Genomic DNA, 17,545 nt, shown 5'->3' with positions numbered 1-17,545 from the left:
TTGTGTAGGATTCCAAAGAAAAGGCCGAGTAGAGTTCTACATCAACAGAATGCTGAATGAAGGTGCATTTGTATGTTCTAACTTTAAATAAAATGCATCATTTTATTAACAATTCCCCGCTTTAACTTGACATTTTCTGATTAACTTATCAACTGCTAGTTTCAATAGTCTTAGATAAGAAGGGGCTGCCCACTGTATTTCTCTATAATCTGCTGTCTAGGGAAACTAGATCACTCAACCCCCAGATGAACACAGTACAAAAATCATATAACTTCCTACTATATCAAGAAGTGCACGTTAAAAAAAAAACAGGAAATAACATTCAATATCCTTATATATCACACTTTGTGAAAAATAGTGAAGTGACAGAATATATTAACAACACGTAGTTAAATGATTTATAATATTTGTATTATCCGAACACTTTAAGTTAGAAATTATATATAAACCTTCACTGTAGAGTCCCAGGATGCAGAATACAGCCTGTCATCATGCCAACAGATCTTACTAACAGCATCATCATGTCCCATTAATGTGTCTTGGCATCTTCCAAATGCTATGGAATAAAAATAGCTAACATAAAAGATAATGAGAACTGTTAAAACAGCAGTCCAGCTTAATTTTATGATTCTAAACACATATTCAAGAAACATTATATTGTTTAATTCTACACTTACTAAGGCCCACTAGAATTACAAATTACTTGTTCTCCTGTTCTTAAAGCAAAACACTGAAAATTTGAATTTAAAACTACAAATTTCTAGGTCTGGCTCATCTGTATTTTTTCTTTTTTTACATTTTTTACTTATTTATTTATTTTTGGCTGAGCAAGATTCACCCTGAGCTAACATCGGTTGCCAATCCTTTTTTTTTTTCTTTGCTTGAGGAAGATTAGCCCTGAGCTAACATCTGTGCCAATCCTCCTCTATGTTTCTGTATGTGGGACACCTCCACAGCATGGTTGGTGAGTGGAGCAGGTCCATGCCCAGGGTCTGAACCTGTGAACCCGGGCTGCCAAAGGAGAGCACGCAGAACTTTAACCACTCGGCCCTGTGTCAGGCCCTCATCTGTTTTCACCTCAGTTTAAAGCTCAAAGAAAAATAGAGTCCAACTGGAGAAATTATTAGATTCAAATCCAACAGTACTATGCTCATCTAATATTTGTTCCTTTTTGAAAACAACACAGTATCCTGCCAGTGGAAGATTCTGTCCTTTCCTGCCCCACATCCACAATGGTAGCTACACTGCATGTGGAATTACAAAGGAGCGTGCAGAGATACATACACATTATTATCCCAGGAAGAGCTTATGACAGTGGCATCTCCTGGTAAAAGCAAACAAGATGATAAAGCCTGTAATATAAAGGATTCCACATTAATAATTTACAATAATTAGTAAATCCCTAACATAGTAAAACTGTCTTATAAATTCCTCCCAAAATTAATGCTCAAAGTCTGTTTATGTTGACCTTTCTCATATTTACAAAGTTTTTTTCAACTGGTTAATTCCAGATGTCTAGTTTCCTTCCAAATGTAAAAGAAAGGAAAAGTGGAAAGGAAAGGAAAGTCAAACTGTGTCAAGTGTGCAAAGATGCAGCCTGAGGACTTTCCAGGGCTCTGGATGGCCCTCACCACCCTGCACTAGAGATTATCCTCAAGAATGCAAATACCTTCTCTGGATTACAGACTTAGGCGGGTAAGGAAAACTTCCAAAATTCTTTAGGGAATTTCAAAATCTTTCAGATGATTCACATTAACAATAAAATGTTTTCTTCAGAAGAATTAATTTTCTAGTATTAGATATCCTATCAACTCAGAAGTGCATAAATTATTTCAGTAGTGCAGAAGCATTTAGTCTGACAGTTCCGAGAAAGGATAGATTTATTAAGGAGAATTCTACTGGGCGGCACTTCAAGTTTTTTAGGCTACAAATGAAATCACAGTATTATGAGAAAGAGGCAACCCGATAAAATTTTTACTTTAATCTAGAAGTAATCTGACTAAGGCATTCTATAGATACCTCACAGGAATACACCCACTTGTGGGAGAAACGAAATGTCCTTAACTGTGTGTGTATAAAACAAATTGCTACATGAATTTCTATCATAACACTGACTTCAAACTAAAATGAACTCACCATATTTGAAAATGATATACTTCTTTGTAGCATTTTGGATTCCTTAGAAAACATCTTCAAGGTGGAATCTAATGTAATAATGAGAAAGCAAACATAAGAAAGATTTCCTGACTCTTAGATGACAAAGAGCGGCCGTTCCGCGGCCAGCAGACAGTTCCTCCTTGGAGAAGTGGGCGGTAAATGAGGCAGATGATCGAAGGCCTCAGCCAACATCAAGATGAAGTGATCTGTATCCACGACAAGGAAATCAATTTAACACCCAGGATACACATAGTATACTGTTGACATTTCAGCATGACCCAATGCAGAGTGAAGCCCAGTAACTGATAAGCTAAAAGTTAAAGAGGCATAAAATAGCCATTTTAATATTAAAGAAAACAAAAAGATCTTGGAAATATGTTTGTTTGTTTAACAAACAGCCCAATTATGGTGTGATACCCTTGTACTGAATTAGCATTTATGAAAGAACCTCTAACTTCTAATAATAAAGTAGGGATTAAAATGTCCAAGCTTTTAATTTCCTGGCCTAATAAGCTTTCAAAGTGTACCAAAACAACCTCTTAAAAACCAAGACTCGCAAATTATGATGTGCTCCAAACATCCCATATTTGAAATATGTAACAATACATTTTCTGACTTATAAACATACAACATGATAAAAAGGAGCTTTAAACAATTTCTTCCATATAGTATAATTTAACATTTCAACCTAATTTTTGCAACATCAACACACAAAAGTACTGAGACTTTATAAATATGAGTAAATAAAACATTCTCCAGCATTAGCTTGAAAATAAAAACAGAAGAATGAACACATTATCACTTGAACATTTCCCTGTGGATGGATTATATAATTAACTTGGATAGTCTTCCTAACTTTGCTTTTGAGTCTAAAGAAGGCCCTTTCTATTAGGCAATTCTGAGTATTCACCACAAAGTCTGCTTAAGCTCATTAATTTGGGGCATTCCTACAGAAAACCATAAGCCAGAAAGGTGTGTAAAGATGCTTTTGTCCAAATCAGAGATGTCCTCCCCATCCTAGAGGTGAGCCTGTCAAAGACTGCAGCGACAGCTGGCCTCACAGGTGGCAGGTCCCCATGAATGCCCACATGCCTAACACACACTGCCCATGTGAAGAAGACGTAACTCTGGGGTGACGATCAGCATACACATACATCAGTAATCTGAATTATTAAGAGTGAGAAGAAACAAACAGAAAAAACAAAAGCTTTTGACTTAAAAAAAACCACCTCTCTCCCCTTTATCTGGCAAATTCCCAAAGAAGCGATATAATACTTAATAAGCCTCAGAGGTTTACAGCCTTGATGCTCCTCAAACTCATCATTTACAAGGTCACACAGAACAATGAACTGAAGGATTTAACAAACCGTGTCAGAGAAAAGCAGCTAAGACCACGGGCTTTGCTTAAAGAGAAAGCATTCTGTCTTGTGTTAGAATGTTGGCAAACTCAGCAGGTAGGAATCCTGCCAAAGCACAGACTGCTTGCTTCCTTCTCTCAGCACCATCTCGGGGACCCCAACACGGCTCAGTGTGCGTACTGCATGTTAACTTCTTTGGGTCTACGGCAGAATCATTTTCTGTGCTTTGTGGAAAATTCTGTTTTATGTAATCTGAGATCGCATTTGAAAGAGAAAGGAATGACATGCCGCAGATAATAAATCACGATTACAGAATCTGAGAGGAGCAACTCTGATTTACCAGGAGGCGTTTAGTTGGATAGCACCATTTCTTAACTTAATGGGTGAAAAATATAACTTAAAGACTAAAGAACAAGTCGCATCAAAAACAGTCAGCTAGTAACTGTCAAAACCAGCTGTCTTAAACCTAAGCGGATCGCTAAGATGCCACCCTTTCATCTTCACACCTTCCAGAGTGCCTGTCACCATGCTTTGAACATACCAGGGACAACACATGCTTTAATTAATTACATATTGTGCAGACCCGCCAGGAAAAGCAATGGCGCATATAGCAAGAGATGCTCCATGCTTAGTCCTTTTTTAAGATCAAAATAGTCAAATTCTAATGTGTCATTAAAATATAGTTACAAGTCATATCAACTAGCCACTGCAGGGGTTTTTCATAATTGTGATAATGTATAAGCACAGTAACAATGTATGAAGTAGATTTCAAGCTAAATCCTACAAGAAACACCCTGAAATATACACTGAGTGCCAACAATGAAACACTTAACAGCAAGTCTGCATTTCCACGTGCTGAAAGGCACCAGGCCTGTGATGGCCTGTGTCAGACACAGCAGCTGCAGCTGTCCTTCCCTTCCCTTACTCTGCTCACTGCCAAATGACCACAGGAGGCGGACATGCCTCTCATGGTGGAAGAGGCCCCTACCAAGAAGGAGATGGAAAATAAGCTCTTCCTGTCCTGTGCCTGAAATTTTGGGAAACCTTATCGGCAACAGAAAGGCACTTTTCATTATTGTTTTTGGAAAACTACAATGAAATTTTATGTAACATACCACAAATTAATTGCTCAAAGATTACTTTATGTGGACGCAGCACACGCAAATAACAGTCCTTGAGCAACAGTTAAGAAGCCTGGACATTTTGATTCGAGGTAAACCACTTTTCAGGTAGGAAATCATACCTTGTGAGGTTGTAAAGACCGAAGACCCATTGCAAGAGACCGCTATTCCAGTAACTGCCCTGTTTAAAAGCAAAGTTTTATAAATTACTATAAACCATGTGCTAGGACACAAGTCCTAGCAAGTTTCTGTAATTTTTTTTTACATGGGTATGTCCCACATTATACCTGCCGTTACCAAATCATCGCCTGACAACTTCTACTTTTATTTTGGCAATACTTGTGCCTAGAACACACTCCAACTCTTAGCTTCTCTGGCTGCCATGTTCGGAGTTAAACTTATTTCTAACGATTGGAAAGCCAGTAATGCTTCTGCAATTCCCCCTTATTGGACCATCACCAAAATTACTGAAACTCTTCTTTACAATCACTTCACTTGCTTCATTGCTGAATCGAATTTACCTAGCATCTGTCTGGTTCTGGCACATCCTCCTAAAGGGTCATTCACGTCTTCACTGCTTTTGACTACAAGGCCCCTTTCTACATGCCATTTAGAGAACTTGAGAAAAGAAAAGCCATTGTTATAATGAGTAAGGCAGAACTACGTATTTCTTTCCAGGAGACTGTGCTCTGATCTGGAGCCATCAATCTAAAGTAGATGGGCGTGTTCATTTCCACCCATGACCAATGGTGTACGTGATAGCAAAATGTCACGTAGGCCATCTATGGCCATAGAGCAGGACACCTCATCCCTGGGCCTGGGTTTTCTTATCTGTAACAGGATGGATCAGGCGAGGTCAGGGCTTCTCCAGCCTTTGTACCAAAAGACATGACTGTCCTTAATGGCAGAAGACAGTGAACACTCATTAGTCCTCTGGGTCTAACAGCAAGCCCAATTTCTTGGAAGTATAAGTATTATTTTTAAAATTCCTGTCAACTTTGCAATGTACCCTCTCTGTCTCTATCTCTGTCTCTCTCTCTCTCTCTATATATACATACACATACATATACATGTTTATTATCATTTTGAAAAAATATAAATTTTCCCCCACTATATCAGTAAGTTCAACACTCAGGAAAGATATACTACGTTTCTCCCATAGGTTCACATCATCAAAGACTCGAGGGGCTGTATATCCCAGTTTGAGTGGCACAAAACCACCTGCTGTCTGAGACCCTGCCCATCTCACTCTAGATTGACCGACTGCAGAAATGACAGCGTGGTGGGCCGACACAAATCCACTGTGTGCCGAGTTTTCCCTTGCCACACTGACCTCAGGTGGCTCATCACTATAGACATTCTGGGAGATAAAAACAATCAATACGACATTGAAAGAGAACCTCTCCTCTGACTCAGCTTAAAAAAGCTTCACCCCAAGACAAGACCCCCGCTTCTGCGAGGACGGCACAGGGACACGCTTACTCCTTGTGGATTTTATGTTGCTCATGCAGCTGCAGTTTGGTGATGTTATTCCAGGCCAGTGTTTTGCTTTCTTCGGTCAGGTCTTCAAAAGACTCTTCACCTGGAGAGACTACATCAAATTGTTGCTAAGTGAGTCACCCAAATTACTAAAAAGCTTCAGAGACAAGAAACATCTGAGTGACAACATTTTCTATTAAAAATCAAACGACCAAGAAAACAAAATGCCCCACCAAAATGTAACTGCTTTGAAATGTACTCGTTAGATAGCTCCATGTTAGTCAAGGAAAAATAATAAGGTGTGTAACTTAAATAAAATAAAAATGATTTGGAGAAAGATGAAAAACTATCTTTGAACATTGGAGTCTTTTCATACTTTGATCAATGTCTGCACAGTTTTCACGCGGCCTCTAACTTAGGAACTTCAGGAAATACAAGACTCAGAAGCCATTTTCTTGTCAGTAACCTCTGCAAAACCCTGACAGCTCCGTAAGAATGTTGCAGTCTTGTTCCGGTTTGGCCTCCGGTTTGGCCAGGAGGAAGCAGAGATGAAATCAATTACCGCAAGAGCTCCTGGACAGGACTGGCTAAGTAATCCCCAGACTTCTGTTTTAAGAAGGGCTGGAACAATTACCCTTTCAAAATAGTCACAAGACAGTGGTATGGGCCCGGTGACTAAGCAGAGCATGAGTTTAAGAGGCATCACAAGATAATCCTATGATCTTTGTGACTTAACCCTGTGGGGCATTGTCTCACAGAATGTACTCCCAGCCAGCCCTGGGTCACAGGACTCCAGGAGCTGTTCCTCCTTGCTTGAGAGAGTGCTCAGCCGCGTGTACCTGAATGTGCTTGGACCAAACAGGAGAATTGGAGATAATAAGAAATCATGCGCTTTTGCTGCCAAGGTTGCATATAGTGTCAGACTCCTTCTGGGAGCCTGTGGGTGTGAGGCTGTCTCACGTGAAATGCAGAACATGAATAAGCAGACGAAGGTGAGTAGACTTTCCTCCATTTCCAAATATCAGACGTGAGAACAGGGTCAAGCGCATTTTAGCACCTAGCTTATGCCTGACACAGAACAGATACTCCGTAAACATTTGTCAAATGATTGAATAAAGAAAATAGAATCAAATTTAAAAAACAGAGCACCTTGCATTCAAGGTCTGGATGTGGGGATGGAAGAGGAGAATCAGGGATGGAGGAAGTCATTTCCGGGAAAGAGTGGGGTTATGGTCACTGGCCAGGACATGGAAGAAAGTGAACAGCCAAGAACCAAATACGAGCTTGGAAAACCACAGAACAGAAAGAGAGCCACAACAACGAAAACGCTGCCAAGTCTCACATGCAGTTGCCAGAAAACAAAAGTGATCTGATTTCCTTTAAAGTCAATAGTTAAAAACACGAAAACAGGTTGGCTTGTTCTTTTCAGGAGAACCACAATGAGATGGGAAAACACAAACATCTCTAAGGGTTCATGTCTCACTTCCTCTCCAGAATCTTCAAACACATCGTAATCACAAAAGAGAAATGAATGGTGCTCACATTTATTCTCTTTACAAAATTTACCTGGAGAATCTGCTGTGGAAGCATTATAACTGGAGGTTTGGGACAAACTTCTAAACTTTGAGGTGATCCTTCGAGGATGTGGTGTCACAAAGAGCTGTTTTGGTGTCTGGCCAAATTCCAAGATTTGGGTGAGCATGGCTACTTTCTCATTAGGATCCTCGATGCTTTAGGACAGAACACAAATAAGGTAGTGAACCTTAGGTTCAAGTTCCTGGAAAGCACAACTTTCAAATGATACAGATCAATAAGAGAGAGATTAACCCTCAAATAGTAAAAGCAGCTATGCGCCAGGATTGTCTAAAGCTTATCACAGATCTTGAGGTAATTTTCTGAGGCTCAGTAACTTACAAAATGGTGAAAGCAAGATATAATTCATTGTAAATGTTCCATGCCTTAACATTATCAAATAACTGCAATAACCATTTAGATAAAGAGGCATTTTGTAACTCAAGTAGGAACTCCTTATAGACACGTCAGTACCTGTTTAAGTCCACACCTCCTTCATAGGTCAGGGGATGAAATACTGAAAAAAGACATGGAAAACACTACTGAAAAATGTACTCTTTGGTTATAATATACACTCCGTTCAGAATTTTAAAAACCCAACCTTAAACTTTTATTCAAACAAATTTATTTTCACTTTGTAAAACAGACTAATAATATCCAACTTCAGTAAATATGAATTTGAATGATTATCCTTTGTTGAGCAGAAATCTAGCTGGCAGGTTAGATGACCTGTTCTCAGTGGATTTCTCAGTCAGCATGATTTTCCCCTTAAGGGAAGCACACGCCACTCCGCGCTGCTGGGTGGAGACCAGGCCTGAGCGTCCAGCCCCCTTCTTGAATCCACACTGAGCACCTGGAGGAAGGTAGGCACTGACGCTGAAGAGGAGGTACACTGCTACTGGTTTCTTTTCCTTTTCCTTTTTTTTTTTTTTTTTGCTGCTGGTTTCTTTCTGCTCGATTAGAAAGAAACCCTGGGCCCCAGCACAGCAACCTCAATATTCTGATTGAGTCTTAATCGAAATTATTTAACAGGATGGAGTACATGCTAAAATTAGAACACTTGAGAAAGAGACCTCATGGCTCATGGGGAAGCAGAGGTTCTTTAGGTAAAAGTCCTTCCTCCTCTGCTGCTCAGTATCCAGCCCAGGGTCACTGAGCCTAGGCACTGTTTGCCAATACAGGATGCTTCTGCTGAAGAAATAAGCTTGATTGCTTTGGCCTCACCTTTTTTATTTTTTATTTTTGGTTTGTTTTTGTTTTCATCAAACGCTAAATGAAATTTCAATGACTGTTACATACCATTATGGGCCCCAACAGCATCACTCCCTTTTTGCTTGTAGCCAAATACCAGATCAATCCACTCATGAAGGTGCTCTGACACATAAGTGCTTTCCAGCGCATCTTTGCTCTTCTGCAGAAAGTCCTCGGGACCTATTAGATTAGATCCATCAAAACATCACAGTCTCCATTTTATTTCCTCTCATTTCTTTTGTCTATCCATATATAGATAACATTTCTAGGATAGGCAAGAGAAGATATATTAAGATATATACAAATTTCTTAATGAAGTTTTCCCCCCATTATATATAAAATATAAATTGAGGGGATGGTGAGAATCATTTTCACAACGCTTAGGTTTCTCAAATACATATTCAATGTTTTTACCTCATAGCCTCAAAGAATACTTCTAATTTGGAGTAGGACCGATATTGCCTCATTCAGATAGAGAATTATACTATTATTTAAAAAAATTCTCGGCAACTAAATAACTAATAATACTTAAATTGCACTACTAGGTGAAGAATTTCTATAATTCAATCCTTTCAAGGTGGTACTCACTCCGTGCCCAAGGGGGAAGCTCTACATCATCAACCATCTGCCCTCCTTGTCTCTTCCCCAAATCCAGCTTCAGACTATTGACTAAAAAGCTGACATCATCACCATAGAATTCTGGAATCAACTGAAAGTTTCAGGAAAAAAAAATAGCAACAAACATTTTATAAAAGCAGTTAGAAACCACATGCCCAATGAACCATTAGGTTTTTTAACCTCTTACCTCTTTAAAATCTGTTGCACCATCCAAACAGTTCTTCCAAGTTTCTGCAATACTAAGTACGAAAAAAATTCAACTGATGTTAAACCTAGGGTGTGGAAACAGCAACAGCAGTCTTTCTATGCACCGAAGTGGTGTTCTATACTTCACCCCCATGAATTCATTTCTCTCATTAACTCACAATTCTCACCATCCATATGGGTACCCCCTTTTACAGAGGAGAACACTTCTCTGGGCTCACACAGGGAGTGACTAGGGGTCAGGACGTGGACCAGGACATGCAAGTCCATGCCATGAGCCACCACACACACACTGCCTCATCAGAGCGCCAATGGAGGCGGGTGCCTACACACTGAATTATAAATAAACAAGTGTAGAGCTTAGAAAAAGATTGGAAAGACCTAGACCAAAAGATTAACAATGAATATTCTCTCAGTGTGGTGGGATGCCAAGTGAACTTTATTTTCTTCCTTATACTTTCTGATTTTTTTTGGTAAGGAAATATTACTTTTATAATTAAAAAAGTTATTTAAACACTCACAGGGAATTGTATTCAATTCATAGCAGAATTATTTAGAATAATGGAATGTTAGTCTAAAAGGCCAAGAATAGAGAAATAAATAGTCAAAATAAATTATGGCATACGTTAGGACATGACACAATCATTTAAAAAATCACTGTTTTGAAGAAGATCTAATAATATGGGAAAAACTTCAAGATCTAATATGAAGCTACAAAAGGCAGGACAAAAACTGTATTTAAAATATGTTCTCACATTTACACACCCATACGTACATATGCCTAGAAAAAGCCTGAAAGGAACACATGTAACAATTAGTGATTTTTTTACATTTCTGTTCATATCTAAGCTCTTTGAAACAAACATATCATACATACATAAAGTCTAAAAAATGGTAAGTGAGGCATTTATGTCAAACCTGTTGAACATTCTATCTGCATTATCGAATCTTCCATTCTGTAGGCACAGCATATACTCTGGTGCTACAGGGGAAAAAGTCAGAGTTAAGCACAATCATAGAATCACTGAAGAATCCGTGTGAAACAACCTTTAATGGGGAGTGACAATAAGGACTCTTACCAATCCGAACAAGATAAAACAGCACGTAACCCGGGGAAGAGTAGTGACTGCCGTACATGAACTTTGGCTCTGGCATCTCCTGGTAGCGTGTCTACAACATATGGAGAAAAAAATCCTGCTAAGTTTGGCCAGGAAAATAATAACTGACTCAAGTAGCAAAAGTCTAAAAGAAATCATGGCATGGGTACATTATATCCCTTAATTCTTCTCTTAAATAGGAACAGGAGGAGAAAAAAAGAGTGAAAGGAATCACTGAATAAACACAGCATTCTTGTGAGAAGTATTTTGGTTTTCTTGGCTCAATGGTCACCACGTTGGGGCTGGATTGAATAGAATGGATTTTATGTGTCTCTTGCGCAATTTACCAGAGAGCCCCGTGGTGAAAATAAATCAGTAAACTTGTAATCAGGTCAGCCTCCTACTTCCTGAATTTAGGCAAAAAATGCAAATGGTGAGCAGCTAAATTCAAGGGGGAAGGTAGCAGGCAGACAGGGGAGTAAGAAACAAGATGATGTAGATCTTTCCATCACTCTGGACATAGCTCCACCAAGTCTTGAAGAAATGAGTTTCAATTACTATAAAAACTCAGGCCACCCTTCAGGGAGATGCTCAGAAACCCAGAACCCTCCCTTCACGCACCAGCAATCTTTCCAGCCGCTCCTTATTTAGGGCCCCTACTGGCTTACTGAGATCCCGGAAGGTTCCTGGATTTGACAAATCTATGTAAATAAATAAATTTTAAAAATTAATTAATTAAAATAAATAAAGCAACCTTAGACTTAATAACATTATCCCCCTGAACTGATTCACAAGCACATATTCATTTCCACAAAATAAACAATTTTTTTAAAATTGAGACAGAGCCATTAGAATTATAGCATTTCTGATATTTACATAGCTGCAAAGGTTAGAAGTTTTGAGTTGCAAGTTAGCAACAGCCACTCAAGAGTAATACCTCTAATTTGAAAATGCCCTGAATGTTGACTTTTTAAAAGAAGGTCTATGGATTAAAAAAACTATATTCCAAGTAAAACAATAAAAAATAAAAATTTTAAAAGCCAGTTCTTCTACCAAGACTTACTTTTTAAGTTTGAATTACAGTGAATATTATTAGTTTGCGATAAAAGCATAATTGGAGAACTGGGTACTTGAATATTATCAGAGAAATAAGTTATATTCCTTGAAAATCTGTTATCTCTTTTAAGTACAAGGGTCTGATTAGTGAACCGTCAATAGGAATTTATTGTTCACAATATATAATTCAAAATAAAATTATAATATAATCACATTTCTGTTAAAATAATTTGAGAGAGAGAGAGAAGTACATATAGCAAAAAGTTAAAATGGTTATCTCTCAGTAACGTGATCATTGATGATTTTTATTTCCTTCTTTGAATATTTCAGTACTTGTGAAATATTTTATAATGATAATTGTTACTTTGGGTAATCACATTTTTGAATGTGAATTTAAAAATAACAAACTTGAGATGCAATTTTCAAAGTGAAAAACCTAGCTATTTCAAAACGTGGTAATAATGACAACACTGGCTTAAAATCACACGCATTCTTTCTGGGTGTGTCCTTCAAGAAGTATGTGAGTACCTTTCTTTTAGGATTAAAAAAAATCAAGAGATAGTGGATAAGACATATAAAACACACGTAATTTATGTAACACTTATCCAGTATCTTACAATGGAAATTGGCAATCTTTAGTAATAAAATTGAAATGGGTTCTAACCTGTTCACATATCACAACATGAGTCTAAAATGGCACTTATTCTCTCCTTTAAACACTCAGCTGTGTGGCACGTACCCAGTTCTGAACTGCAGTAATCACTGATGATCCACGGGAACACCGGGTACTGGGAGAGGTCGTTGCAGCTGCGGTCAGCCAGGTTGTTGAGGTGCAGGAGGTACTGGCGGTTGGAGAGGTGGCCGCGCTGCCACTGCAGGGTGTAGCTCTCGGCCGTGCGCTCTGCCACGTGGTGCTCTGCGGAGGAGAGGCCGCCAGTGAACTTGGCAGGTGTTACTTAACATGCAAAAACTAGATGATTAAATGCAGACCCTTCGATGCAGTTTTGAAAAATACATTTTAAGAAAAAGAAAAGTGAACTATGGTTTGTTTTCACCAAATAGTTGTTCAGTTAAGTGTGAATATCACCGAGATCCAGAAGGGAAAATTATTAAACACTTGACATAAAACATATTGTATATATTAAATATATGATATAAAACAAATATGAAAGTGTGCAGCGAATATATAAATATAGCATGGTAATATATAACATTTACTGTATTATATAGTCTACAGTATATAACTACAGAATACTTCCAAATGTGCTTGAGGTTTAATGCCTTTAAGAAGCCATGACCATTTTTGTAAAAGCTTATTTCTTCCATTTTTCAGGAATCAAAATGATCTTTTAGTTTTTTCTAGTCTGGAATAGGTGTACTACTGCTTGTTAGTGACTATATATTATTTATGTATGTGAAGAATAAGGAAAAGAAAAGAAATTTTTAAAAGAGAGAAAAGGTATTTGAAAGGAGAACATGATTTCTCAAACCGGAAGTACCAAAACACCACCCCTAGAAATACTTCTGGAAAAATGGAATCACAGATTATGTGGCCCCAATGATAGCTTTCCTTTCAGAGAGTAGACAATGAGTCAACTGTTCTATTTTATTCCGAAAATTCTGCTTTCAACTTTTTATTGGCTGTATCAGGCAACTTATCTAACTTATTTGTTGATCCAATATTTATTCTTACTTACTTTTACCAAGTTTCTTCACTAACAGCTAGTTGGAAAGGGCTTAAAAAATTTGAACACTTCTCCTCATTGTCCATCCTCAGAACAACTCAAAGAAAGTCTGAACAACCTCAGGAATAAACTGAGAGAGAGCAGACAGCTTTTCAGAAGACAGACTTTTTAGGTCATGCCAAGATTTTTAACTTGAGATTTTAGGATTCACCATGAAAGCTGAGTCTTTTGTTGTAATCTTGTTATAGTTAGAAAAATAAAATGAAAAAAAGTTAAATCAGGAGGCAGGAGATAACAGTAAACTTACTCCAAAGTTATAGTTATGCATTAAGTTATACTGAATAGCTTAAGGTGAGAAGAAAAAAATATGAACTCTAAACCTACTGTAAAATAAAATATAGTATTCCTTACTGAAAAGAAACCATTCCTCCTTGAGGGAAAATTTCATTTTTAAGGGAGTACTTCACTTATATATCTCATAATGGTTTCACCGTACATTAGAACTGCAAACAAAATTAAAATGGTATTTACAAAATCCCAACGTCTATTTTTAAAAATCATTTTTAAAAATCATTCCATTCTACTCATCTGGCAACTTTGTAAACAAGAATAATTTAATTCAACCATAGAACTTAATATGTTTATGCTTGAAAAGAAAAATGTAGGTGTTCTCTCTGATAAAGATGGGAAAATTCACATTTTCCATGGAAGATTGAGGAAATATTAATATAAAATTGACCTGAGTCCCAGGGTACTTTATTGAGTATAGAAGGTTGAAGTGTCCCTTTTGTATTGTTTTCCAGCTTTGTGATTAAGACCACAACTAATGATCACAAACATATGACTGGATAACTCGCTGTCTCATGTTAAGAAAATGAGCCTTGGTTTTCATAAACCAACATAAGACAGGAATGCACATAAAAATAATTAGGTGGATCTTTATAATCCATTCAACTTGAGGGCTGTTAAAATACAAAAAACATTTCAAAATATTTATCCAGAGTTTTAAAACACACAATTGGAGTGAAATACTACCAAAACTCACGTACGTTTCCCTTCGTTTTTAAAATGCCATTTTGCCAACTCTAATTACTGACAAGAAGAAATAAGTAGAACCACAGAGAGGTGATTCTAGATGTAGCATTTTTCTTCTCTTATTTCCTATCCCTGTTACTCAGGAGTGGGACTTCCTTCATATGAACAGATACAGTGAAGGCTGAGCAACAAACCTAGATATGTGGCAATATAAAAATAGATGTCATCTCTATCTTGAGGTTCATAGAACTTCAGGTAGATGTCAGAACACAGATCATCTTCTGTGCAAAACACTTCCAAGCCCTATAAATTCAGAAAGAAAAGAGAAAACAAATAGCACTGTAGTCATCTTGCAATCTCACTATAAGCTACATAATCATAAAAGCCTTTCAATTATACATCCATATTTTTCATTTGTAGGTCTTGTATTCACATTCTCCAGCTATAAAACTGATTCAGTGATGCTGAAAATTTCCTGAGAACGAGACATGTACCTCAGTTAAACTTTGTAAAATCCCTTTTGGTGTTGAATATTTTTATTGATAACAGTCCTTGTGAACGTATTATTTTGAAATTCAAAATTGGCTGATCCATGTTTCCACAATCTTCTTCGAACACAAATGTTCAGCATTCTTTTATAAATTAAATAATAATTATGTCAACCTAACAACTGATAATTGAATAATCCATTCAATTAATAAGTTGCAATTATTCTTAAAAAAACCCTGTGAGCTTTGTGAATGTTGTGTTGGTAAGGCAGTGACAGGACAGGAATGGAGAAAGGATGAAAGCAGAGTTATCCTTGGTCCAAATATAGGCTTTCAGCATCGACTAGTTAGAGAACTGAGGGAGTCAACTCTTCGAGTCTCAATTTCTTTGTAAAGTCAGATATCATCTACCTCACAGGGATTGTAATCATAAAGGAAATAGTGTCTATAAATTGCCTGGTATACAGAAGCCACTTCATCAATGTCAATTTCTTCTCTTTTTCTGACTGCACTCTATGCCCAAAGGAGATTTTAAATAGTATCTGTTTCCCTAACCCTTTATTAGCGCTGGAAATGGAGAGTCAACTTTTAGGTAACACAGGCGGAAAAAAAGTTACATTTCACAAACATAAAAAACAAAAATCAGTTGCTTAAAATTGCTCAATGCTGGGGCTGGCCCCGCGGCCGAGTGGTTAAGTTCGCGCGCTCCGCTGCAGGCGGCCCAGTGTTTCGTTGGTTCGAATCCTGGGCGCGGACATGGCACTGCTCATCAAACCACGCTGAGGCAGCGTCCCACATGCTACAACTAGAAGAACCCACAGCGAAGAATACACAACTATGTACCGGGGGGCTTTGGGGAGAAAAAGGAAAAAAAAAAAAAAATCTTTAAAAAAAAAAAATTGCTCAATGCTTTTGTAATGCGACCAAGTTATTGGTTAATCCTCAAAGGAGAACAAATGAATTTATATTGATGTAAAATTAAAACACCGTGGTATCAGACCTTATGTGGGGAGTGGTTTGTAAAGGAAGCGGTTAAGACTAATATCAGCGTGGATATGCGCTTACGCAGAGCATGGTGGGAAGAACTGCTCGTACGATCGAAACGGTTATTTTATCCATCTCTCTCTCTCACCAAACCTGAAGGCTGAATTAATATAAGTGAACTGTGAATACATTACAGTTCCACGGAAGAGTTAATTTTCTAGTAGGTCCCCAATTTTACTTTGAGACCCAGCTGCCGTGATCCGGCGGTGGCAAGTAGCACTGGGTTGGTTTGCAAACATTATCCCCGCGTAAACCCAGAGACTCTGAGAACACAGGAGTGAGAAACTCAAGGGCACTCTAGCCCTCTTCCTCTTGGAGCCAAAAGCATTTTCACAAAAGCCCTCTTACCTACACAGAGGAGTTATTTCTTTATAAATTTCTAGCTCATCCAAAAGAGAGAACAGCAAGACTCAGAGTGCATTTGCTTACAATACAACATACTTACACTTTTCAGACATGCCCTGGGTGTTCATAAGTCAATAAACCATTGGCTAAACTGAAGATGTGACAATCATCCACCTAGAACTGACGTTCCACCTGAACTCACCAGAGGCATGAGGCCGTGCCTCCTTTTGTAAATGCGGCGGACATCCTGGAGCGTTATCTGGACCACAGGTTTCTTTAAAAGTAAGAAGACAATCTCAAACATCAACATTCTGACACAATGTGAAGCTGTCCTTTAGTATCAGAAAGGGGAAAAAATGACCAAATCTTGCCTTCCCAACGTGTTACAAGTGAACAACTGAAAAGAGAGATCTTAGAACAGGCCTATCTGGCTTCACATTCTGGTCTGTCCCTTTTCACCAGCTTCAGGACTCTGGACAAATCTCCCTACTCCCACTTGGTGCCCCAAAATGATAATGCAATCATCTACCTTTCAGGTGACTGCAAGGTTGAGTGAAAAGGATGAAAGGATCAGTATAGATAACCTCTCAAAAATTTTGCTATCTTTTTATAGACCAATGGTGTGCTTAGAACTGACATATATCTTTTTTTACAATTCCGTCTTTTATCCCCTTAAAAACTATAGTGTATTAAGGCTCATAAACAACTATAGTACAAAGCAGGGTCTCTAGACTTTTTCTTTCTTTATGAAGAGAAAAATTTTCTTGCTTCTCTAGAGCCTTAAAACACTAGTAAGAGAAAAACAAGGTTAGAAAAGGCACTGAGATTGGCTAAAAGGCCACACGGCCACCTTCTTCCTCCCAAGTGAGAAGGAGGAGCAGCCTGCAGAGACCAGGTTGTGTAACAGTGGAAAGTACCTGAAGACTGGCCAAGGATCCTAGCCCAGAGATTTGGGAAGGGATAAATGGTCATACTATGGATCCTGAAGCTATGGCACATACTCAGATATTTTTCCAAAAGTTTTTGACCCAAGCC

At 38.1% G+C, this 17,545-nt stretch overlaps 1 protein-coding gene across 2 annotated transcripts in view; it reads right to left on the bottom strand.

Moving 5' to 3' along the window:
- Positions 1 to 17,545, bottom strand: part of NSMAF (neutral sphingomyelinase activation associated factor) — a 58,915-nt gene that overhangs the window by 4,234 nt on the left and 37,136 nt on the right. The window contains exons 11-26 of one of the 2 annotated variants that reach the window (XM_023648313.2): positions 16,713 to 16,784; positions 14,828 to 14,936; positions 12,653 to 12,829; positions 11,479 to 11,558; positions 10,840 to 10,930; positions 10,679 to 10,742; positions 9,744 to 9,795; positions 9,527 to 9,647; positions 8,987 to 9,118; positions 8,162 to 8,204; positions 7,682 to 7,845; positions 6,119 to 6,227; positions 4,759 to 4,817; positions 2,137 to 2,204; positions 1,285 to 1,352; positions 450 to 573 (exon numbers count right to left, since the gene is read on the bottom strand). In XM_023648313.2, the coding sequence (XP_023504081.1) occupies positions 450 to 573; positions 1,285 to 1,352; positions 2,137 to 2,204; positions 4,759 to 4,817; positions 6,119 to 6,227; positions 7,682 to 7,845; positions 8,162 to 8,204; positions 8,987 to 9,118; positions 9,527 to 9,647; positions 9,744 to 9,795; positions 10,679 to 10,742; positions 10,840 to 10,930; positions 11,479 to 11,558; positions 12,653 to 12,829; positions 14,828 to 14,936; positions 16,713 to 16,784 (1,533 nt within the window). 2 annotated transcript variants of the gene reach the window in all.

The sequence above is a fragment of the Equus caballus genome, chromosome 9 (genome assembly GCF_041296265.1).
Source record: "Equus caballus isolate H_3958 breed thoroughbred chromosome 9, TB-T2T, whole genome shotgun sequence".
Lineage (NCBI taxonomy): Eukaryota > Metazoa > Chordata > Mammalia > Perissodactyla > Equidae > Equus > Equus caballus.
The sequence above is the reverse complement of the archived record's forward strand: the minus strand, read 5'-3'. Positions and strand labels throughout refer to the sequence as shown.